Below are 25,472 nucleotides of genomic sequence, written 5' to 3'. Positions count from 1 at the left end.
TCAAAAGTTATCAAAAGATATTAATCCTGTCAAGTTCAATCTAACGGCAAGATCAACACCAAGTATTTAAAAAAAAACAAAAAAATAAAATAATTTCATTTATAAAAAAAATTGATCAAGGATCCAATAACATGTATTTTTTTAAAATTAGACCTCAAATCAGGTTAAAGAACACTTGATCATTTGTGAATTAACAAATAATTCCTTATGTGAAGGATTCCAATTATATATTTAGTGGAAACAACGGTATTGAAAGGTATATTAATTAATATTCTAAAAGGTATGGAAAAAATATTATTCCTGGCGTCATTATTCATCAAAAAGCTGCGATGATTTTTTTTAATCCCTCTTCTTTTCTTTTTCTATTTTTTAATTGCACTCTTATGCACCCAAATTGATAACCAATTATAGCACATTTATTAAGGAATACAAGATTGAAAGATAGGTAACTAAAATGAAAAACACAATAAAAAGAGATGGTTTTACTAAAATTGGAGCTAAACATATTTTTTAGTCCCCTAACTTTTAAAACTATAAGCTTTCAGTCTTTAACAATTTATAAAATTCAGTTTTAATCATAAACTTTATTTTATTTTTTTTCTTTTTTTAATCCTAGTTTGAGAGAATACCTAGATTTTCATGGTAAAAAAAAAAAAAATTCTCAGTTGAAAGACACAAAACATGTCTCTTCTATCCCGGCCCAATCATATCCATCTTTTTTTATCTTGAGATAATGCCATACATTATCTTAGTAACGTGATAATAAATTAAATTTCTTTTCATTTTATTTTTCTCTTTCTTAAATTTCAAAACTATAAAAAAGTACTAAATTAGAGAGGACAGATACATAGGCTAGGCTTCAGCTGCTTAATTTACATAAAACACATAAATTCAAAATTTATTAGTCTTTAATTTTAAGTCATCATTGTCAATTTGTCAAGAATATCTTTAATTGGATTTCCATTAGTTTAGCAAAAAAGAGTTGAGTGCCTATGAATGCAAACTTGAATTAATGCAAAACAAATCAGAATATAGAGCTACTCAAAGGGGAAAAATATAAGCATAAAATCGAGGAACTTGGATTAAAAAGTTATAGAGAAAAAAAAAAATATTTTCATTTTAACTTTTCAGCAATTATTTACGTATCTTATTTCAAATTATTTTATTCATCATTTGAAAGTAAATAAGAGAGAATCTTGAGTGGAAGAATTAAAATAAATTATAATTAGAGGTATAATATGTAGTAAAATCAAGTAATTAATTGCTTAATTTTTTTAATCATGGATTATAATTTTAGGACTGAAAGGTGAACAATATCTTTGAAATAGAGGGAGCGGTTTTTATGTGACAAATTATGATTTTGCTAAAATCAAGAAGAAAATTGTCGTTCTAAATTGTTCTTGATTGAGTTTTAAATTAAATTGGGGTAGAATGTCACTAACAAGTCTCAATCTATATGATCTAATTAATTTAATTATTGGATAAACCCAATTTAATTTTTTTTTAAATAATATTATTTTCAACAAAATAATTCTTAAACAAAAAATCCTATTTTGAATTGATCTCGGGTCCACCTAAATTAATCCACGTAACTGAAAGATCAGTTGTTGTTCGAGCTTATCAATTAACTACAGAGCGAGATATTCTATGAAGATAGGCAAATTAAAAGAGGCCTATTGATTGGCTTTGTGCTATGTAACCAAGAAAATGAAATAAGAAGCTATTTTGTGAATTGGTTTGAAGAAAGCACAGGTCCTAAATTAACATGCAATTGGCAGCCGGGGATTGGGAAATTTGACTGAGCAATCCAGAACCAGCAGAAAAGGTCTTCCTCTTGGTGTTTTATGGTGTGCCTGCCTTTTCTTTATCTGTAAGCAAAGAAACTCTGGATATCATAACTCTGAAATTCCCCTGTTAACAGCATTTCTCAAGCTGTTCTTTTCACTGTCAAACACAAATGGTGGAAAACTGCAATTTTGTCAAGCAGTATTTATCAAACAAACAGACTTGTTTGCTATCTGTTACAGCTGGGAACTAGTCTGAATAGGTATAGCTTTGTAGCAGGTCGATCCTGCTTCTCGTTCATTGAATAATGAATTTCAACATCAAAAAAACTTACAGCACAGATAAACTATATCTAGAAAATGGGAGAACATAATTTAGCCATAAATGACAATGAAGAATTATCAGTGGATGTGATTAAAAATTTTAAAGACAAATTCTGGTACATCATCATGTATACAAAGTCACTAAGGAGCTCAAGCATGAGGCAGAGAAAACACTGCCAAGAACCGATTGACTGTGTCATCCGTGCTAGAAAAACTTGAGTTTTCCATTGCCTACAGAATCCTTTGCCAGCTCCAAACGACATAATGTCTTTTTGGTACCTGTCAGTCCAGAACATGATTCAGTGGCCCCTAGGGTTACGGCGAAGTAGAGATAGATTGTGCATAAGAAAGCCAAGAGAGCCAAGGCTGTTAAGAGGAAACGGTGTCGCTGAATTAGGAGTGTTGACCAGCTACCCAACTCATCCCGTGGGAATTGCTTCCGGAAAGATGGTGATCTCCGGTGAGGAGAAGTTATCATTCTATCAAGAAGAACCTACCTTATATTCTGAGACTTCCTTGGACAACCTGAAACTATCCTAATTTGAGTTCTGGAGAAGCCTCGTTCATTTCTGCTTGCTTTATGTTTTTCAAACCTTTTCACTTTTAAGTGGTTAAATAATTTATTACTTTGAGTTATGGGCCTTGAAAGCCAGAGGATGTTTCGATGATGAACAGTTTACACATATGCATGGTCTCGGCAGGTGGATCGTACTGTAATAATCAAAAAGCTTCTACCGAACATTGTCAATTCAGCTTCTAACAAAAATGTTCTTGCTTTAGAAATTTGGTAAATGTTATTTGTAAAAGTAATTTTTATTTATAAATATATTAAAATAATATTTGTTTTTAACATCAGCAGAGCTTTCTGAACCAAAGTCATGTGTTCCTACAGAATACATGTTGATTAGGTCAATGTTTTGTTCTGAAAAAACACGCAAAAATAAACGAGGCTTCTCCAGAAAGCTGCAGATGGGCATGAGTGCGTAAAGAGAAACAATTGCCTTGAATACTTCACCATAAACAAACATAAGACACACCATAAACAAACATAAGACACAGTCAAGAACTATGTCTGCATCTGGCCAATCCAACAGCAATCAGAATCACAGCACTAAACAAACATAAGTCCAGTGATTAAAAAATTATATTAAATCATAAAAAAAATTAAATTAAATTAAAAAAAGGACCTAGATAAGGGGATGCTACAAATTTCATGCAATATTATGAATTCTGCTTTAAATTAAATTAAAATTAAAATACGGTTTGCGTTCTTGTCATTGTGTATACAGGTACTAGTGTAGAATAAAATTTTGGGTAGAGATCCTGCACAGGCAGACTCTGCTAGAATGTTGTTAAATTAGATAAATTATTTGTTTGAATGGAAAGTCCCTTGCCTGATTGATATGCATGCAAAATATATGTGTGCGCGTGTGTTATGCGTTGATTGAGAAGGAAACTTGTAACGCGCAAATTGCACTTATGCATGTGTTGGTTGGAAGAGTGTCCGTATAGAGAAGACTTTGTACAAAGATATATAGAAAGAATTCCTCATTTTACACGTGCATGATTATTCAATGCCGGGTCATTGGATTGAAGATGTTGTTTTTGCTATTTTATTTATTTTTCCTAGTTTATTTAGAATTTTGATTACTTTTTCTACATAGTTAATTTGGATTCTTCGGTTAATTTGGTCAGTTTTTGCCTTCATATAAACAATCGTTGTGTTATTGTTTTCCATCAAATTATTGAATATCAGATTTTTTTAGAAAAATATCATATTCTTCCCAACATGTTTCTCTATAATCTAGGGCTGTGATCTAAAAGGGTTTTGTCATAATCCAATTCTGGGTTATTCCCTAAAATTTATTTTTTAAAAAATCAAAATCAAAAAATAAAATAAAAGGTGGCAATGTGGAGAAAGCAAATCAAGGAGGACTACAAAAATAGAAAAAATAAAGATGCAATTTTTGGAGGAAATTCAAGGCCTAATTGTACCCCATTATGCCCAAAAATGGAGAAACAGTGCAAATTCAAGGTCAAGTTAAATGATTATTGGACGAATTTGCATAAAATTAAGTCTAAGAAAATAATTAAATTTTTAATAGGCCAATTTGATTTAATCATGGAACAAATTGAATTTTAATTATGTTTAATAATTAATTTGGGTCCAATTGAAGGATTTAATTAAGTACAAGGACTTAATTATACTTTAAATGGGTCAAATTAATTTTATTTGTGGCTTAATTGGTGAAATATTAAGTTTGGGAGCCTAATTTGGGCTTAATTGAGAATATTGAAATTTTAAGAACCAAATTTAATTTTTGCCAAGTTAATTAATTGAAATTAGGGGTCAAATTGCAAGAAAATTAAAATTTTGGTGTTGATTAGGGGTTAAATTGAAAAAATTGACAGTCAATGATGTTTTTGTAAAAGGCGCCAAACTACAAGGGTGAAATTGACAAAAAACCAGGGGTGAAATTGAAGAAATTAAAGTTTAATTGTCAATTAGGGGTTAAATTGACAAACTTCGAGATCAAGGACTATATTGCAATAGGAAAGTTTAATTGTCAATTAGGGGTTAAATTGACAAATTCTAAGACCAAGGACCATATTACAATAGGCGCGTAACTTTGGGGTTGCAATTAAAGTTTGTCAGGGGCTTAATTGCATTAAATCCAAAGTTTAGAGTCAATTGGGGGTTCAATTAAACAAAAATGAAAGATAAAGGACTACACTGAACTTCGGCAAAATCCCTATTTCAAATGCAAAATGGCGTCGTTTTGAGTATTAAAAACAAAAAGATAAGAAGAAAAAGATTGTTTATTGTCTTGTTTTTTTACCCGAAAGAAATTGTCTGGGTACCTAATTTTCAGGTGCATTTAATGCACCTAACGTCCACCAAATTTAACCAAACTTGCACGAAAATGATCCTTTGCAGTTCTTCTACAATGCCATGTGAATAGGTTAGTCTAAATGACAACCTATCGGCTCTGGCGCCGGCCTAAACAGGCCAGCTCAATCAGCCTTTTTTGTAGAATTGACAACTCAGGATGCCTACTTTAAGCCAACAGTTGGGATCCTTTCCAGACCGGAATCAAAGGGCTGAAAATTTTCCCTTGTGTAGACGAGATTACGTTCTTCCACCGCCTATAAAAAGAGGTGGATTTGATGGCCTGAGAGAGGAGAAAATCAGGTCCAAAAATCTCAAAAAATTAGCTTCTCCCCTGTTTTTCTTCCAGCCAACGTTCTCTCTTCTCTCTTTCCTCGCTGCTTCGTCAGCCCTTGAAGACCCCACATAAACATTTCTATTCCACCAATAGACGGCATCTCAACCTCCCCATGAACCCAAGTCCTCACCGGCGAAAGGGGCAACCACCGCAAGGTCTTCCCTCTCCCTCTGCAGATTCTCTTCTTATGCTTCTTCTTCTTTCTTCCTCAGCCACAGTGGACTGCCCACCATCTATGCCACAACCTCAGCCAATGTCCTCAAGTAGGCCTCTCCCTGTCCCAACCAGCCAGACCTCCATTTAGGTACTCCAGCGTCAAGTAACGTTGCCCTACTGTAGCTGCAAGTTGCTACATGCAGAACGTATTCTTGTTTTGTATGCAGCATAGTTAATTTGCATGGTTGCTGGGTTGGGCTAGCAACCATGCGGGCCTGGGCAGGACCATTTGGGTCCGACTTGGCCCCAAAAATAAGAGAAAAGGATGTGTTGGGCCGAGATCAGCCTAACCCAAAGATCCTGGGCTCGACCTAATCAGTTGGGCCGGCCCATCCAATGTATATTTACTATACATATTTATTTATAGTAATAAATAATATTATAATATAAAAAACAAAAATTTTCAAAAAAAAAATTCAAAAATCCTTTCAAAAAATTATGATTTTCTCATATACTTTTTCTACCAATTTTGCATAATATCAGGTTGTATATTTACACTGTAAAATAAAAATTCGGTATTAAAATACCCGGTTTTCTATAAAATATTTCAAAAAAACAAATCAAAACATTTTCAAAAATAAAAAATATATATTTTATTGCATATGGCCGAATCCTAAAAAATTTTTCCAAGCATATTTTTCATTAAAAAAAAACAAAAATTGCATCTTTTTCATGTTTAAAAATAAAAAATGAATATCGTAACTAGTTTATGATTATCCATTAGGATTTGGCCAACATGTCAACAATCTTTTTCCAATCTTTTTTTTTTTTATCTAAATGTAGACTTTAATATTTTATGGGGTGTAAAAACTAACACGATAAAGTACACCATCAGGTATATAAATACAAGGAGTAAAAATACAATGCTAATATTCAGACTTTAGAACGGTTAGGATTTAACCTGATAAGGTAGAGACTTTCTTATAAAGAGAAATCTACGTTGAGCCTTAGAAAAGACTAACAAATAGAAACCCGACTTAGAAAAAACAATCAAACAACAATATAGCTTACCTTAGGTAGGGTGCACTGGAGGTGATGCGTCTTCCCCTTGGACAACCAGTCTCTTACTCAGACTCTCGCAGATAATAGATTCCTAGTGACCATAATTCTAGGTGGCGACTCCTAAACATTAATCATAATTTTATGATTAATTCCAAAACCCTTTCCAACACACAACACCTCACACAAGAGGCACAAGGGGAGTCTCTGCCGTCGCCAGACACCGTCGCCCTGGCACTCGTGCACCCTGCGACAGGTTTAATGCTCACTGTGTTAGGAAATTAAACTAAATCTCAATTGATATTTGATTTGATAAAATAAAATGAAATTAAATTCAATTAAATAAATTGAAGCAATTGTGACTGGATTTGAACACTAGACAAGTGCTCAGCCTTTTTTCTTACCAACATCAAAGACTGAATTGCATAATCATGGAAGAGATTTAGCTCCTTTTTTTATCTAAGATCTCTTGATTTTTTTTTTCTTAACTTGATATTTTTATATTGATTTTTTTTTAATATTAGACTTGATATTTTTTTTTTTTGTTATCTAAATAAAAAGATCCCATAATATGGAGGAAAAATTCAGATAGGCATTTGATACCCTGTTTTGCAAAAAAAAAAAAAAAAAAAACAATAACTGTGACGCTCGAGAGATCAATTTAAAAGAAAATCAAGGACAAGAAAAGATGGGCGGGGTAACTAGGCAGCTCTAGCGATGCATATGGCCTCTTTCGGCCTATCAAAACGTCACTACTTTTGCAAGTCCTTAACAAAAAGCAGAAGTCTAGCCATGCATTTTATTATGTTGATGGAAGATTAGAAGATAATAAACTCTTTGATATTCTTGTGTTAGAGTTAAGGGTGCTATCAAAACGAAGAAGTTACCTTGTTGCTCATATTGGAAAAAGATGCTTGAATTTGACAGTGGCAGGACTCCATCATCTCATGTGAACCACTGATAACTATTAAAACATGGTGATTTAAGAAGGCATAACAATGGAGTAATGGGATTATTTTTCCTGTTGTTACTGTTATTGTATAATAAAACTAAAGTTTGCTGAATCGCTATAAATTAAACACATGTGTGTCTGTCTCTGTTTTTCTTTTCCCTTGTTACTATTTTGATGTGAATTAAACAAATAAACATGCAATATGCTTAATTTATCATGAGGGTGTAAATTATGCTGATTTTGCAAGTCATTAATTTGTCAAAGAATAATGTCGTTCGATGTCAACTTCTGCTGTAATAAAGGAGGAGAAAAAAATATGAGGATTAGGGTCCACACAAATAACTTAAGTTTGAGATTTTACGTTGGAAATTTCGGTTAAGTTTCTCGATGATATAGAATTTCTATATAAAAATGATTTAATCAACGGACAAAACTTGAAATATATAAGCTTTAATTTAAGAGTTATAATGGATTATTATTTTTTGTTGAAAAGTAAAACAGAAGAAAAAAATTGTAGCTTCCTCTTAGATTATTTAAAATTCTATGATAATACAATAGTTAAATTATTAAGTAATTGTCCTGTACTTCTTCACTGCGAGTCCGACTATAGAACTCTTTATGAATTAGGCTTGCTAGTTGATTGCAGATTAATTTCTAAAGATATGTTCATTCTGAGTACTTATCTACTATTTCTAGATATTCCACATTATAATAAGATCTTGGCATGCACTCTAGAGAAACGACTTTTGTTCCCCTGTTTTATTCATAGCATCGTCGTCTACACGCTATTCTCTTTAGTTTTGGACTATTCGTCTTTGAATTGGTTAGACGAAAGTCACCATCACTCAATTTGAGAATCTTAATTTATAGTCTTGTGGAATTTATACATTATTAATCAAAGCTTGGAAGTTGGGAAGAAACATCCCAACTCCAAATCCTACAGAAACTTGTGGAAATATTAGCATCCCTTTTCCATTTGGAATAGGAATTCGATTTCAAAAGGATAACCTCCTTCTTGAAGTATTAAATTCCTATGATTCTGAATTTTTTTTTTCGACTTCTAAACAATGGATTTACAATCTTTCTTCTCTTCTTTCTGTAGCAGCCAAACAAGAAAAAAAATTAAACGGTAAAAAAAAAAAAAAAAAAAACTGAAAGAATTGGAAATAAAAAATTGTAACTCAGTTGATGTTAGTGTTTTTTTTTTGGAATTAGAAAGTAGTGTTGTAGGAGTTTAAGGACAACAAAACAAAGATATAAAACTAAAGAACAAGAAGAAGATTTGACATGTACTAAAGAACATTTTGGGATTTCTTGCAAAGGGATTAACAAATTGGGTTAATTGATTGTGGCAAGATGTTTGTATTGCTCTAAATGCACTTACTTTTGTTAATTTTTATGGGGGATTGAAAAACCTTAAATTTAGAAATTTAGGGTTTGTGTGTGTTTGTATTTGGAAAGGTGACATAGTGTAGTTATTGGTTAATTTTGGGTTAGATAACATGGCTAAGGATTAAATTAAACATATTAAAAACTAATTTTTTAAAATTTGGGACCATAAGCGGGCAGACATGGTAGGGATTTTGGGGAAATGTGGAAACTTGATTAAATTATGTGATTTTGATATTTTAAAATGATGTTGGGAATGATGAGAATTTCAATTAGTATATGCCACCATCTTACTTCTATAAATTGAAGTATTTCAATGATCAACCGCATCATTCTTGATTTTAAAGGAAACATCTCCAATTAGTATCCCAAATCACTTTAACGACTCCTTTATTACTTCTATCTCAGTTGAAGGAACTCACACTAATGGAATGTCAGGTATATGCCACCATCTTACTTCTAAAAATTGAAGAATTGTTATTTAAACGACTCCTTTATTGATTCATATATGTGTGTATGTTTGTATGTGTGTCATGAGCTTCAAAGTGTTTCATGGGAAATTTTGAATAATTTTAAAGTCGGTTATAATGACAGACTTATTAAATAAATTTAGAGTTCATCTTAATAACAAAAACTTGTTGAGTAAATTAAAGTTCATTGTTATGATGGAGACTTTTTATACAATTTTTAAGTGAGCTATAATGATGGAGACTTACTGGATAAATTTAAAGTTGGCTGTTATAATGGAGATTTAATGATTCAATTCATAGTCGATCATGATGATAAAGACTAACTGAATAGACTTAATGACGGAGATTTATTGGATAAATTTTTGTTGAACTTAAAAAAAAAATTCAAGTGTTGTTAACATGTTTTTTAAATAAAAAAACATGATGTGGAGGTTAACCCGATGTGATATAGTTAACTTTACAAGTCCAAATATAACTCAAACAACCGGTAAAAAATATAGTTTGACTAAAACAAATCAAGATGATATATTTTTAAATTTTTTTGAGATGACAACGTATTGGATCTACTTGGATTTACTTGAATCGGCTCGGATTTACTTGGATTAACTCATATTAACTTGCCAAATCTTCAACCCAAATCATGAGACCTTGATAGCCTTTTAGAAAGCAAAAAAATAAATAAATTATTAAGCTTAATTCTCAATTAATATAATATTGAATGATGAAATTGAAAAAAAAATCAATTAGAAAAATAAGTTGAGTCAGCCCGAGTTAACCTTTAAACCTGAGTCATAAGACTGAGATAACTGCATAGAAGAAAATTAAAATAAATTATGAAGTTGAATTTCCAATCAACTCGGTGTTAAATGATGAAATTGAAAAAAAATCAATTAAAAAAAGGACACGAAAGAGTCAACCCAAACTAACCGACCAAACTCGTGATCTAAGTCATGAGACTGGGATAACCTCGTAAAAAATAAACTGAAAGAAATTATGTTGTTTTATTCTCAATTAACCTAATGTTAAAAGATGAAATTAAAAAAAAAATTAAAAAATAACAAAAAAAACTGAGGCAACTTGGCTATTGCGTGACCATGCTCATGAGATCATGATAACTCCATAAAAAAACAAAATGAAGTACACTTCTCAATCAACCCAATGTTGAAGGATTAAATTGAAAAAAAATGAATAAGAAAACAAACAAACAAAATCTCAAGTCAACTCAGGTTAACTTGCCGAACTCGAATCATGAGACCGAAATAAATACATAGAAATAAAAAAAATATATAAAGTCAAAATTTCAATCAACACAATGTCAAAGGATCAAAATTGAATAGAAATTCAATTAAAAAGGATTAAAAAAACCGGAGCCAATTTGGCTTAACCTATAAAACTTGCAACTCAGGTCATGAGACCGTCATAACCCCATAAAAAGTAAATAAAAGAAATATGAAGCCAAATTCCCAATCAACCAAATGTTGAAGGATAAAGTTGAGAAACAAATCAATTAAAAAAAAAAGAACAAAAAAATTACTCAAGTTAACCCGGATTAACCTGTCAAACTTGGATCATAAGACCAAGATAATCCCATAAAATATAAATCAAAACAAATTATAAAGTCTAATATCTATTAAACCTAATATTAGAGGATGGAATTGCAAAAAAAAAAATCTTTGAGGACCAGATTGTAAAAGGCCAAATCATTTCATTGTTAATTGCTACAATGAAATGTCAAGACCTTTTAATATATGTTAATTATGTAAAAATAAATTAATGATATAAATCTCAAGAAATATTATGAATTCTACTTTACATGAATGTGGAGATTAATTGTGATTGAAGTTCTTTTAGTAGTAAGACTGAATTTGCCTAAGCATACAGCTCCCGTGTAGGACAGACTTGCTGGAATTTTGTTAAATTGAATAAATTATTTTGTTTGAATGGAAAGTTCCTTGTGTGTTTTACATGCATGTGAAATATATATATATATATATATATCATTTCATTGACGATCATTGTGTTATTTTATATATATATATATATATATATATATATATATATATATATATCATTTCATTGACGATCATTGTGTTATTTTTTTCCCATCAAATTAATTATGGAATATCAGATTTTTTAGAAAAATATCATATTCTTCCCTACATGTTTCTCTGTAATATAGGGTTGAATAACCTAAAAGGGCTTAGTGTTGGATGCTCACGACGTCAGGAAATCAAACTGAATCTTGGTTAATGCTCCATTTAGAAAAATAAAACGAAATTGAATTGAATTAAAAAATTTAAAGCTATTGGGACTGGATTTGAACACTAGACAAGTGTTGAGCCTCTTTTCTTGCAAACATCAAGGACTAAATTGCATAATCATGGAAGAGATTTAGCTCTTTTTGTTTTTTTAGATGCCTTGATTTTTTTTCCTTTTATATGGGATCCCATAATGTTGAGGAAAAGTATTTGATACTCTGTTTTGCGAAACGTCACAGCAGATCTTTCTAAATTAAACACATGTGTGTCTCTGTTTTTCTTTTCCTGTTGTCTCTGTTGTTTCTGTTGTTACTATTTTGATGTGAATTAAACATATAAACATGTAATATGCTTTATCATGAGGGTGTGAATTATGCTGATTTTGCAAGTCAATAGTTTTTAAATTAATTTTGTCATAGAATAATGTCGTTCGATGTCAACTTCTGCTGTAATAAAGGAGGAGAGAAAAATAGGAGGATTAGGGTCCACACAGAAACACTCAGTCCAATAACCTAAGTTTGAGATTTCACGTTGGAAATTTCGGTTAAGTTTCTCCATGATATAGATTTTCTATAAAAAAATCTGTACAATTATTAAGTAATTGTCCTGTACTTCCCCTGTTTTATTCATAGCATCGTCGTCTACACGCTATTCTCTTTAGTTTTGGACTAATCGTCTTTGAATTGGTTAGACGAAAGTCACCATCACTCAATTTGAGAATCTTAATTTATAGTCTTGTGGAATTTATACATTATTAATCAAAGCTTGGAAGTTGGGAAGAAACATCCTAGCTCTAAATCCTACGAATACTCGAATTAAAAATATGGAAGGCCACCATATTATATATATAGATAGATTTGGACAGTTCGTTTACTCTTTTAAGGTAGTCTTCTCTGTCTCAATTAGTATTTTTTTTCTCACAAATATAGGGGGCAAAGAAAGATCTTTCCCCTCTCTCTCTCTCCCCTTCCATTGTTGATCTCCAGCAGCATCTAAATCTGCAATAGAAGGGAAGGCATGATTCCTCGTAGTGTCTCTCTAATTTTTTTCCTGCTATTTCTAGTCCCTGAAATAGCAACTGTATCAGCACTAATTATGGCGAAGCCTAATTGTAAAGACACTTGTGGAAACATTAGCATCCCTTTTCCATTTGGAATAGGAACACGTTGTTTCATGAATGAGTGGTTCTCAGTTGATTGCAACGAAACAACTGCGGATTCTCCCAGCAGGGCTTTCTTAAGCAGAATCAACATGGAGGTCTTGGAGATTTCATTAGAGGACAGTACGGTTCGAGTAAACAGTCCAATAATTTCCTCCGGCTGTTCTGGTAGAGGTGCCAACATATCCATTAATATGACTGGAAGTCCTTTTGCCTTCTCTTCCTTAAATATCTTCACCGCAATGGGCTGCAACAATCGTGCTTTATTGAGCGGAATTGAGCCAGAAATTGTTGGGTGCACGTCAACTTGCGGTGCTAGTACAGAAAATAGTTACTGTTCTGGTAACAATTGCTGCCAGACCACAATTCCCTCGAGTCTCCAGGTGTTCAACGCGAGTTTGGGGACCCCAGAGCACCCTATTAATGATCAAGGCAGGAATCAATGCAAGCTAGCTTTTATAGTAGAGGAAGAATGGTTCCAGAACAATATATCAAGTCCCGAGGTGGTGCAAGTTATGCAATATGTTCCAGTAATCCTGAATTGGGTTATGCATTATGGTACTGACATCCCTGAAGGTGTAACATTGTATTCTGATGCAAAGAATTCTGATCCAATGTATTGCGAGCGCCGTATGAACTTAAGTTCTGGTAGGTGGGGTTCGAGAACAGTAACATTGTATTCCAATTCAACTATTTGTTGGTGCAAATCGGGCTATGGTGGCAATCCGTATCTTCCTGATGGATGCACTGGTATGATTCGAACACGCTTAATGTGATTTAATCTATTTTTTTAAAAGAAAAAATAATGGAGTACTGAAGCTTTAGAATAGAGTTGAAGCATAAATTCACCATGCAATATCATTCTACTTTTGAATGGCTCCAATCACATGAATATATATACTCACTCATTGGATTTCCTGAATTAGATGTCGATCAGTGCAAAATTCCCGGGGTAAATTGGTGTTCGGGGATGACAAAATGTGTGAATGTACCGGGGTGGTACAAGTGCGAGCTTGACAAAGCTAAGATCACTTTCTTGAGTAGGTTCCTGTCTCTTAATTCTTTTTTCCTTCGTAATTTATAGGAACCTGAAACATTGGTTTAGAGGATAAATTAAATTTTATTTGTGGGAAAATTTTAAATACTAATCGATTCGGTATGTTTGACTTGGAAAGTTCTCCATTTGCACTTCAAGAATTGTTGAGGCTTTGTTTGACATGAATTGTTTTTATTTTTTATATTATTCAAGGTTTTCTTTTTTTTGTTCACTTTTCAATTTTTTAATGTTTTATATGTTTTGTAAATATTGTTTTAGGCTTTTTAAAATTAAATTTTCTTTTGGAGGTTGTTGTTGGCTTTTTTGTTCAAAATAGTGAGAGGATATATAAGGAAAAAAAATGAATATACAATAACATATAAGAATATAAGAATTTAAAAAAATATACGGCAGAAGGTTACCTCAACCTAAAAACGATTTAACCACCTTGTTGACATGGATTGTTGTTCAATAATAATACGTGTGTATGTATCTAACAATTTTATTTTTATTTTTGCCTTGCGAGCAATGGCAGTTCTAGGTGCGGCCACTGGATTGTTGCTGCTGCTTGTTGGTATTTGGCGGTTATATAAACTTGTAAAAAAAAAAAAGAACATTGAACTGAAGAAGAAGTTCTTCAAACGAAATGGTGGTTTATTGCTGCAGCAACAATTATCCTCAAGTGATGGAAGCATTCACAAAACAAAAATATTTACTTCCAAGGAGCTGGAAAAGGCAACCGATCGTTTTAATGATAATAGAATACTTGGTCAAGGTGGCCAAGGAACTGTTTATAAAGGAATGCTAGCAGATGGAATGATCGTTGCTGTTAAAAAATCCAAAATGGTGGATGAAGAAAAGTTGGAAGAATTTATCAATGAGGTCGTCATCCTTTCACAAGTCAATCATAGAAATGTGGTCAAGTTGCTAGGTTGTTGTTTAGAGACGGAGGTTCCTCTCTTAGTCTATGAATTCATTCCCAATGGAAATCTCTTTGAGTATATTCATGACCAGAAGGAGGAGTTCGAGTTTTCATGGGAAATGCGACTAAGGATTGCTACAGAAGTTGCTAGGGCACTTTCTTATCTTCATTCCGCAGCATCCATTCCGGTTTACCACCGTGATATCAAGTCTACAAATATAATGTTAGATGAGAAGTTCAGAGCAAAAGTATCAGATTTCGGAACTTCAAGATCGATCGCCATTGATCAAACTCATCTAACCACTCATGTTCAAGGCACTTTTGGATACTTGGACCCAGAGTACTTCCAGTCTAGCCAGTTTACCGGAAAAAGTGACGTCTACAGTTTTGGTGTTGTTCTTGCAGAGCTCTTGAGTGGGCAAAAACCAATTTCTTATGAAAGGCCGGAAGACAGGAGAAGTTTAGCCACTCATTTTATTCTTTTGATGGAAGAGAACAAGATATTTGATATTCTTGATGAACGACTTATGGGGCAGGGCCGTGAAGAAGAAGTTATCGCAGTCGCTAATCTTGCAAGAAGATGCTTGAACTTGAATGGAAGGAAACGACCATCAATGAGAGAAGTGGCGATAGAGTTGGAGCAGATTCGGCTGTCAAAAGGAGCTCTTCATGCACAACAAAGTAGTAAAGAACTTGAAAACATCAGGGATGAAGTTCCCAACGTATGGGAAATTGCTGGGCCTCCTACTGCAGTAACAATTGGCGATTTTAGAAATGGCAAGGCTCCTTCTTTGGATGTCCAGCCATTGATTTCTCACGAAACATGGTGATTAAGATTTATGTTCATTTGATTTGCATGAGTTTTAGACAATTTTAAGATTTTCTCGTTGTATTTCCCTTCATCAGACGTTCCTAAACTAATCGAACAACATGTATAATTTAGTATTTTGTGCAAAGAAACTCTGGATGTCACAACTCTGAAATTCCCCTGTTAACAGCATTTCTCAAGCTGTTCTTTTCACTGTCAAACACAAATGGTGGAAATCTGCAATTTGTCAAGCAGCTATTTAACAAGAAAACAGACTTGTTTGCTATCTGCTATAACTGGGAACTAGTCTGAATAGGTGGCTCTCTTTTTGTATAGCTTTGTAGCAGGTCGATCCTGCTTCTCGTTCATTGAATAATGATTTCATTCATCAAAAAACTTACTGCACAGATAAACTATATCTAGAAAATGGAAAAACATAATTTAGCCATAAAAGAAATCACCTGTGTAACTGTTATAAAAACAATGAAGAATTATCAGTGGATGTGATTAAAAAATTTAAAGACAAATTCTGGTACATCATCATGTATACAAAGTCACTAAGGAGCTCAAGCATGAGGCAGAGAAAACACTGCCAAGAACCGATTGACTGTGTCATCCGTGCTAGAAAAATTTGAGTTTTCCATTGCCTGCAGAATCCTTTGCCAGCTCCAAACGACATAATGTCTTTTTGGTACCTGTCAGTCCAGAACATGATTCAGTGGCCCCTAGGGTAACGGCGAAGTAGAGATAGATTGTGCATAAGAAAGCCAAGAGAGCCAAGGCTGTTAAGAGGAAACGGTGTCGCTGAAGGAGTGTTGACCAGCTACCCAACTCATCCCGTGGGAATGGCTTCCGGAAAGATGGTGATCTCCGGTGAGGAGAATTTATCATGCTATCAAGAACCATACTTGTATTCTCAGCTTCCTTGGACAACCCGAAACTATCCTAATTTGAGTTCATGGTGGAGGGTAAGGAGACATAATAGAATCAAAATTTCATTAAAAACAAAAAAAAAAAATTCAAATACCAAGAGGAAATTATTCTGAGCATTACTGTCATCATCTAATATAATTTAAGAAAGCAGGGTTTATTACAATGTTTGAGTGGCTTTAAATTTGGTTGAACAATATCTTGCTTGGAGAATGAGGGGAGCACACAAACACCTCTAATTCATCTCCCTCGCTTGCTAGATTCTCTCTCACATACACACACAATAGACAACACATAATTCCCAGATAATTAGAGGAACTATAACCTATCTTCACTTTTTGCTATTTAAGTCTCGCATCATTATAGGCTTTTGGGTGAGCATCAATATAGCAAGAACTGCTAAGCTAAAGCATGTTAGAAAAAAAAAAATTGAGGTATTAGGATACTGTAAAGACATAACCATATGTGCAAGAGAAAAAACCACCATGCAGCATCAGCAAAGTAATCAATCTTGCACTAGAAAGGAAACAACGTGGAAATCAAGGCTGTTTCATCGTCCATACACTTGAGTTCGGTTAAGCAACAAAACATCCAAGTTACAATGAAGGTAAATAAAATCATATAAAACGATGATCATTTGCAACTATTCTCAAGTCCATTATGACATAGAACAAAGGCATCTAGCCCATACACCATTTGGCAAATCCATCCATGCAGCTGCTATATAAACATAATCATTGTGCAGGAATACCTGAGCAAGTATCTACAGGATCCAAATCTCCAGAGCAGTGAAAAGAGCAACACACACATGGCACACCTCCCACAAGTTTTATCTTCATATTCGGTTGATTATCACAATGGTCGATCGATAATCACTCACAAAAAAGATCGAGAAACTACAAGAGAAATCAGTCCGGCCAAAAATACCCTGCCTAAGCACTTCAACAAACAAAGAGCTTAAGCAGTGAATTGTTCAGACAATATCCAATTGAAAGATCCAAGTGGGCCAAAAAGGAATGACATTTATAACAACGACTTATTAAAGACAGTCAACAATGCCCGCATATCAATGAACTTGTGTTCTATCTAGTAATAACGAGCACACCGGCGAGGGAGCTGTGTGTAGAGCAATGACTGTGGATTAGTGCTGATTTCACAAGCAATCACGCACTGACATGAGTCATAAGACTGCGTGAAAACAGGAAACGTATGCAATGGCACATAATGCCTGACTATAGATCCAATACCAATCTATCATTAATCCAGAGCAAGCAACAACAATCAGCACTTGAGAAACTCCAAAATACATGTCAAAATCAGCATCCATAAAAAGCAGATCTTTTTCTTATAACCAGTCAGTAAAGTAGACAAGATTAAGAATCAAAGTCATATTTTTGCACATAGATGGGCCATCTGAGCACTGCCCATCCCAATTGGTTTGAATAAATTTCACATTGACAGCTAGCTATGGTTCAAATTCTCTAAAGATTTATCACATTAATAAAGGGAAAAAAATATACAAAAACAAACGTCCAACCAAATAGCAAAACACCCACATTGCAAAAATCAAACATAAAGCTCCCAAATTTCACATCCATTAAAAAAAACAAAAAAAATCTGGGAAACACCAATCAGATCTGAAGAAAAGAATCAGAAACTTGCGGTTCAAAGAAGATCAACAAAATCAGGTAAGAGAAGCTATAGCTTTTATCTTTCTAGAAGAAGCTTGTATCGTTTTACCTTGTAACAACGATAATGTCTTGTTTCTTCTCCGTTTCTCTCGGCAAAAAAGAGATTGAAAAAGAGAGATGGCTTGGATGAACGCCTATGCTATTCCCTCCCCTTCCCTTCACTACCCTCAAATAGGAGATTTAAAAAAAAAAAAAAAAGGAATCGTTTTTTATATAGGAAAAAAGGGACGACTCCTACGTGAAAAGTTAGTGAGAGACTGGCAGATTGGGCGTCAAAGGCTTTGCTTTGTGTACGATCGATGTTGGTTTGGTTTTATGAAGGGTATAAGTTGGGCCATCAGAGCATCATGCTATGCTTCTTTTAGGTAGGTTGGCGTTTGGAAATTTCAAGCGACGGATTAGGATTTAGGACCTGTTCCACATCAAGACAAAGACAAGAGGCTCTCCTCCATCATTGATTAGTACTCCCACCTGGACAGACAATGATTGTTTAAAACTAACTATGACTAAGTTCAATAAAGTCCTACCTTGGATTTTTTTTAGTATAGAAAATGGCTGTGCAATAAATACATGTTTTATTCCCAATATATTTGAAAGAATTCTCGTTGGGTTGTGTTTAGTTAATATTCTAAATAAAATGAATATATACAAAAAAATAATAGAAACTTATTTGATTAGAGAAATGAAAATAAATATATGAAGTAAATTTGTTTTTATAATAATTTTTAGTGAGTTTTTATCCTCTTAAAATACAAAATACAAGGAGGCCTATTTCTATTATTTTTATTTTTTATATCTCGAGATTATAAATAAACACTTCTAAAAATAAAATTAATCTAGCAAGATGCATTATCTCTCTCAAAATTAAAAAAGGGCTTTTAACTAAAAACTTAGATGGAATAAATTTTCTCTTTGTTGTTTAAATCAATTGTTAGAAACTTTTAGATAAATAGTTGGAAATAAGTGGAATTTGTAGAAGATGAAGGTCAAGGGCTTCAAATTCCTGTGAAAGCCTAGACATGTTGATTTATTATATTTTTAGTGTTTATGGTGGTTTAAATATTTATTACAATCATAAATTGTTGTATTTTTTGTAAGAAAAAAAAATCTATCCCCAGTTAATAATCCATTGATGCAAGGAAAATTGTAAAGATAAAACAATTGAAGTTGATATTTTATTTATAGAATTAAGATTTTTAAATGGTAGCAATTGGTGTTCTTATGATTTGGTGATCTAAAATCTTCAGTCCTTCTTTCCAATTCCATTAGGATAAAACATCCAAGAGAAAAATTCAAATGAAACTAGATGAATGGACTAAAACTACCCAGATTTTATTATACATCATAAGGGCTCGATTGCACAGTTGATAGTACAGGTCTTAATGTGTAAGGATATTTTAAGTACAGGGACTAAAAAGGTTATAAGAAACTATAATCCCTACCGTACATAAATTGCGACTTCACCCGCACAACCACGTAATCCAACGGCAAGCATAACGAACTTTCTCGGAAAAGCAGAGAACCACGCAGTGGAGGCCAAAAGCACCAGTCTTTCTTGAGCGAGAAAACAAAAATTCGTAATCAAAGCATTAAGAACACCTCTTCCTCCAATTCTCTCTGGTACCCACAATCTAGTTTCTCCTTCTCAAATTAGGGTTTTAATTTTTTTCAATGAAGTTTTGATTTTTTTGAAATACTTTGCTTAGACTGTTGAAAACAAGATGTGGGCAGCTTCTTGCCTGGCGTCATGCTGCGCTTCCTGCGCGTGTAATGCATGTACGACTGTAGTATCTGGGATTAGCAGACGATCCGCCAGGATCGCCTACTGCGGTCTTTTTGCTTTGTCTTTAATCGTTTCCTGGATTCTCCGGGAAGTTGCGGCTCCTCTCATGGAACAAATACCTTGTAAGCCCTATAATTCCCGTTGGTTTTTACCAATTTAATTGTGATGATGGTGGTGGTGCTAACAATTTTTGTTGGTTCTGAATGGTAGGGATTAATCATTTTCATAAGACGCCGGATAGGGAATGGTTTGAGACAGACGCGGTTTTGCGTGTTAGTTTGGGGAATTTTCTTTTTTTCACTATATTGGCTATTATGATGGTTGGTGTGAAGAATCAGAAGGACCCACGTGATAGTTTGCACCATGGCGGATGGATGGGCAAAGTTGTTTGCTGGTGTCTTTTGGTGATCTTCATGTTTTTCCTTCCGAATGAGATTGTCAGCTTCTACGGTAATTGGTTGTGACTTGCTGGGATGCTGTTTATGTATTTAATTGTGGTTTTGTTTAGTAGCTTTGTTGTTTCAAAGTGTGTTGGCTTGTCATTTGTCAAGAGGTTTTTTCGGTTTGTTATGCAATTTGGCGAGGATTGTTAAGACTTAAGTATACTGAATGTCAATGGCAAAAAGGTTTCTGTTTACGTACTCACATAAAGGGTGATATATTTGCAGGTCAAGACCTACTACTTTGAGGAAAAAAGTATTAGCCAATTTGAGTAGGAGTGACAGAAATGAACTTATTTTAGGACTTGAATATCCTATATTGTGTCTGTTAGTTGGTTCATATTACTTACCAGATTCTGTTTGGGGTCATTGATAGATATTAATTTGAATTATTGATATGATGTTTGCTAAGGCGACGCCTAATCTGAAATTCTTAACTTGTGCTAACTGATGACATGCTATGGCAGATTGATTGTCTGCTTTTGATGTTCCTGTGCCTTTCTTTTCCTGTCAAACATTTTTTTTTTCTGACAAACTGACAAGTTAAATTTTTTATTTGCAGAGTCAATTTCCAAATTTGGCTCTGGATTGTTTCTTCTTGTTCAAGTTGTGCTTTTGTTGGATTTCGTTCATGGATGGAATGACAAATGGGTTGGATATGATGAACAGTTCTGGTTAGTTTTGCTTTTTCTTTCGTTTCTCTTTCCACAACCAGATTACCATTTCTATTTTGCAATTTTATTTATATAGGTACGCCGCTTTATTTGCTGTGTCGTTTGTCTGTTATGTGGGAACATTTGCGGTCTCAGGACTTCTCTTTCATTGGTTCACTGCATCTGGACAGGACTGTGGATTAAACACTTTCTTTATTATTATGACCCTGATCTTCGCGTTTGTTTTTGCTATCATTGCACTACACCCTGCTGTAAGTTTAATTCTTTTTATGTTCCAACTTCCAATAAACCCAACCATTATGACTATTCATTTTACCTTGTCACAGATGTTGGTGAAACTGATACATTGTAAGAGGGATGTGATTGATGCCACAGTTGTTTTGTTTATATATGTTCTATTCTAATGTAGTTTGAACAGGGTAACCCTTCAAAATTGGTTCATAAGGAGAATAATACTTTTGGTTATGCAATTATCAAAAAAATGGCTAATCATCTCTCATCCAAATCATCAAGAATTACAGTTGAACATGTATTCTCCAATAATAATAACAATAATGCAATTGGTCCAGGAATGATACAAAAATGAGAGCAGGATTTAGCTTGATCAATTAGACCACTGGTCCTATGACCAATGTCATGAGATTTTAAGCTTTTAATAGTTCTAAGTTACATTAACCTATTATGGTTATAGGATGTTTTACTGGCCAGTCCATTTTTATTTCATAAAAAGGCTCTCTTCAATGTGTTAATAAACTTTGGAGCGCTGTACTCTTTGCATATGCAAATGCAAGATGTATCTAATATTGTCTCTGTATCGAGAGACTTTATGCTTTCCACGAATGATAATGTAAATGTTGAAACTTATATTGATTTCCCAGATGCAACTGAATTCCTGATGGTCTGCAGGTATAAAGAAACTGCTGTGTCATTCTCATTTTATGTGTTCTTTGTCAAAGAAAATCCTGTTTTGAGTTCTCTCTCATGAGGATGCATATAGTTGTTCTATTTGCATGTTTGATGATTTCAAATTATTGTTTGTTATGTTAGTTTTGAGATGCCTAGAGTGCATAGCTTCACATGCTTCTTTCCTGGTAATAGAACTCTTGGTTTGCCGTCTCATAGGCTGTCACTTTCTTGGAACACAGATAAATGGAAGTGTTTTGCCTGCTTCAGTTATATCCTTGTATTGCATGTACCTATGCTATAGCGGACTTTCCAGCGAACCAAGGGAATATGAGTGCAATGGTCTTCACAGGCATTCAAAAGCTGTTTCTACCAGTACTCTTACCATCGGTCTGCTTACAACTGTTCTATCTGTAGTCTATTCTGCTGTCCGTGCTGGATCCTCTACCACCCTGCTCTCTCCACCAAGTTCACCCCGCGCTGGTAAATCTTTAGCAAACATTTCAGACTTTTGATATGTAGTGTCCATATGATATCTCAAGAATCTGTTCAGAAATCTTTTGAATAAAAATGTTTCTACACCTGAAAGTTTCCAAAACTTGATCTATTATGCCCGTTACTGATATGAGGTAATAGAGAGTGCCTACTTTTCTGCGCATGTTTTTTTTCTCTTGGTTAGGACCGTATGTTAAATGTGCTTTCATGAGACTTTGTTATCACTTCCCCTATCCCATTGATATGACAACTTTTGCTTGGAATCTGACATTTGGCTTCTGGGTTAGGTGCCGACAAACCTTTGCTTCCACTGGACAGCAAGCCAAGTGAGCAAGAAGAAAAGGAGAAGGCTAAGCCAGTCACGTATTCTTATACCTTCTTCCACATCATCTTCTCTCTTGCGAGTATGTACTCTGCAATGCTTTTGACTGGATGGTCAACCTCGGTTGGGGAGAGTGGAAAGCTGGTAGATGTGGGGTGGCCCTCTGTTTGGGTTCGTATTTTTGACTGGGGTGGGCAACTGCAGGTCTCTACATCTGGTCTCTGGTTGCTCCTATTCTGTTCCCAGACAGGGAGTTCTGAGTCTCCTACTCTCCTGGGTGGAAAGTAAAAAAAAAAAAAAAAAAAGAGGAAAGTAATACAATGTTAGTGATGAAAAAAAAAAAAGTGCAAAAAAAAGTTGGAAAAAAAAAGTGAAAAAAAATAATAATACACTGGGCATTACTATTGTAATGCATGTGCAAGGGTGTGGATGAACAGTAATTTTCCCACATCCTGCTTTATGTAGTAGGTGACATGTTTGTGCGATGCAGCGGGCTTGTAACGTGCTTGTGTATTATTATGAATTTATAAAAAAAAAAATTATATATAAAAAAAATTGTTATTATCCACTATTTAAAAAAAAATAAAATTATATAAAGCTATATTCTAATCAATAAGTTTGAGATTTTACATTGAAAATTTCGGTTAAGTTTCTCGATGATACAGAATTTCTATAAAAAAAATAATTTAATCAACGGACAAAACTTGAAATATATAAGTTTTAATTTAAGAGTTATAAAAAAAAACGTCATGAATGATGCAAGCAATGACTGGGATACGGGTGATTTTGACAGTGGCAGGACTCCATCATCTCATGTGATAAAACATGGTGATTTAAGAAGGCATAACAATGGAGTAATGGGATTATTTTTCCTGTTGTTACTGTTATTGTATAATAAAAATAAAGTTTGCTGAATCGCTATAAATTAAACACATGTGTGTCTCTGTTTTTCTTTTCCTGTTGTCTCTGTTGTTTCTGCTGTTACTATTTTGATGTGAATTAAACATATAAACATGTAATATGCTTTATCATGAGGGTGTGAATTATACTGATTTTGCAAGTCAATAGTTTTTAAATTAATTTTGTCAAAGAATAATGTCGTTCGATGTCAACTTCTGCTGTAATAAAGGAGGAGAGAAAAATATGAGGATTAGGGTCCACACAGAAACACTTACTCCAATAACTTAAGTTTGAGATTTCACGTTGGAAATTTCGGTTAAGTTTCTCCATGATATAGATTTTCAATAAAAAAAAAATTGATTTAATCGTCGTCTACACGCTATTCTCTTTAGTTTTGGACTCATCGTCTTTGAATTGGTTAGACGAAAGTCACCATCACTCATCAATTTGAGAATCTTAATTTATAGTCTTGTGGAATTTATACGTACATTATTGATCGAAGCTTGGAAGTTGGGAAGAAACATCCCACCTCCAAATCCTACAGAAACTTGTGGAAATATTAGCATCCCTTTTCCATTTGGAATAGGAATTCGATTTCAAAAAGATACCCTCCTTCTTGAAGTATTAAATTCCTATGATTCTGAAATTTATTTTGTTTCGACTTCTAAACAATGGATTTACAATCTTTCTTCTCTTCTTTCTTTAGCAGCCAAACAAGAACAAAAATTAACGGGGAAAAAAAAAGAAACTTGAAAGAATTGGAAATAAAAAATTGTAACTCAGTTGATGTTAGTGTTTTTTGTTGGAATAAAAAACTAGTGTTGTAGTAGTTTAAGGACAGCAAAACAAAGATATAAAATTAAAGAACAAGAAGAAGATTTGACATGTACTAAAGAACATCTTGGGATTTCTTGCAAAGGGATTACCAAATTGGGTTAATTGATTGTGGCAAGATGTTTCTATTGCTCTAAATGCACTTTCTTTTGTTAATTTTTATGGCGGATTGAAAATCCCTGAATTTAGAAATTTAGGGTTTATGTGTGTTTGTATTTGGAAAGGTGACATAGTGTAGTTATTGGTTAATTTTGGATTAAATAACATGGCTAAGGATTAAATTAAAGATATTTAAAACTAAATTTTTTAAATTTGGGACCATAAGTGGGCAGACATGGTAGGGATTTTGAGGAAATGTGGAAACTTGATTAAATTATGTGATTTTGATATTTTAAAATGATGTTGGGAATGCTTGGGGCCAAAATGGAATGTTGTTATACGGATAGCTAGGAAGTTAGTTATTGCTGCAATATGTTGGAATGGTGTAAATGTGTAATTTTGGCTAAATTGTGTGGTTTTGAAGGATAGAAAGATGATGTGATGCTTAAACTTGAATAGTATGATGATGAAATTATGTTTGATCATGATTATGATTCTTGATGAATTGAATTTCTAGATATGGAATTATGTAGGTTGAATGTGAAATGATGGAAGGAAAAAAATTGTGTAAATATTGGTGTTTTAATGATTTAATTATGCTTATAAATTGTTTGAAAGTTTGCAATTTAAAAGGTTTTGTGTACTAACTAAATTTTGATTGAGAAGGTAATAATGAAAAATATAAAATTGTAATTTGAGATACAATTAGTACTATGAAAAGAATGATGATGCAATTAAAATGATTTGGGATACTAATTGGAGATGTTTCCTTAAAAATCAAGAGAGATGTTCGGGGTTGATTTAGCAGTTGAAGAAACTCACACTAATGGAATGTCAGGTATATGCCACCATCTTAC

General features: G+C 33.5%; 3 protein-coding genes and 1 pseudogene across 7 annotated transcripts; 2 read left to right on the top strand and 2 right to left on the bottom strand.

Moving 5' to 3' along the window:
- Nucleotides 1-2,176: 2,176 nt before the first annotated feature.
- Nucleotides 2,177-2,988, bottom strand: LOC118053994 (uncharacterized). The gene is made up of 2 exons (XM_035065421.2): nt 2,980-2,988; nt 2,177-2,601 (listed from the first exon to the last, which is right to left on the bottom strand). Exons 1-2 carry the CDS (start codon nt 2,986-2,988, stop codon nt 2,314-2,316), a joined length of 297 nt encoding a protein of 98 aa, XP_034921312.1. The 3' UTR covers nt 2,177-2,313.
- Nucleotides 2,989-12,501: 9,513 nt separating this feature from the next.
- Nucleotides 12,502-15,658, top strand: LOC118053966 (wall-associated receptor kinase-like 8). 2 transcript variants are annotated; one of them, XM_035065396.2, is made up of 3 exons: nt 12,502-13,528; nt 13,705-13,818; nt 14,350-15,658. In XM_035065396.2, exons 1-3 carry the CDS (start codon nt 12,637-12,639, stop codon nt 15,564-15,566), a joined length of 2,223 nt encoding a protein of 740 aa, XP_034921287.1. In that variant the 5' UTR covers nt 12,502-12,636; the 3' UTR covers nt 15,567-15,658. The 2 variants fall into 2 exon arrangements, with proteins under 2 accessions (XP_034921287.1, XP_073268388.1); XM_073412287.1 differs by lacking the exon at nt 13,705-13,818.
- Nucleotides 15,659-15,964: 306 nt separating this feature from the next.
- On the bottom strand, nt 15,965-18,589 carry LOC118053971 (uncharacterized). Of its 4 annotated transcripts, XM_073412301.1 has the most exons (3): nt 18,215-18,589; nt 17,226-17,725; nt 15,965-16,489 (listed from the first exon to the last, which is right to left on the bottom strand). In XM_073412301.1, the coding sequence occupies exon 3, from the start codon at nt 16,448-16,450 to the stop codon at nt 16,166-16,168; it is 285 nt and encodes a 94-aa protein (XP_073268402.1). In that variant the 5' UTR covers nt 16,451-16,489; nt 17,226-17,725; nt 18,215-18,589; the 3' UTR covers nt 15,965-16,165. The 4 variants fall into 4 exon arrangements, with proteins under 4 accessions (XP_073268402.1, XP_073268399.1, XP_034921293.1 ...); XM_073412298.1 differs by having other exon boundaries at nt 17,226-18,589; XM_035065402.2 differs by lacking the exon at nt 17,226-17,725 and having other exon boundaries at nt 15,965-16,484; nt 18,215-18,588.
- A 1,089-nt stretch (nt 18,590-19,678) lies between these two features.
- LOC118053968 (uncharacterized) lies at nt 19,679-23,057 on the top strand (annotated as a pseudogene).
- The last annotated feature ends 2,415 nt before the right edge of the window (nt 23,058-25,472 follow it).

Source organism: Populus alba, chromosome 1 (genome assembly GCF_005239225.2).
Source record: "Populus alba chromosome 1, ASM523922v2, whole genome shotgun sequence".
Taxonomy (NCBI): domain Eukaryota; kingdom Viridiplantae; phylum Streptophyta; class Magnoliopsida; order Malpighiales; family Salicaceae; genus Populus; species Populus alba.
Note: the sequence above shows the minus strand (reverse complement) of the source record. Positions and strands in the feature narration are given on the sequence as shown.

Bases quoted from the DNA above. Each gene is read 5' to 3' on its own strand.
- LOC118053966 (XM_035065396.2), top strand. From the start codon at position 12,637: ATGATTCCTCGTAGTGTCTCTCTAATTTTTTTCCTGCTATTTCTAGTC. The intron at 13,529-13,704 runs GTATGATTCGAA...TTCCTGAATTAG, and splicing joins TCTTCCTGATGGATGCACTG to ATGTCGATCAGTGCAAAATT. The intron at 13,819-14,349 runs GTAGGTTCCTGT...GAGCAATGGCAG, and splicing joins AGCTAAGATCACTTTCTTGA to TTCTAGGTGCGGCCACTGGA.
- LOC118053971 (XM_073412298.1), bottom strand. From the start codon at position 16,450: ATGGTTCTTGATAGCATGATAAATTCTCCTCACCGGAGATCACCATCT.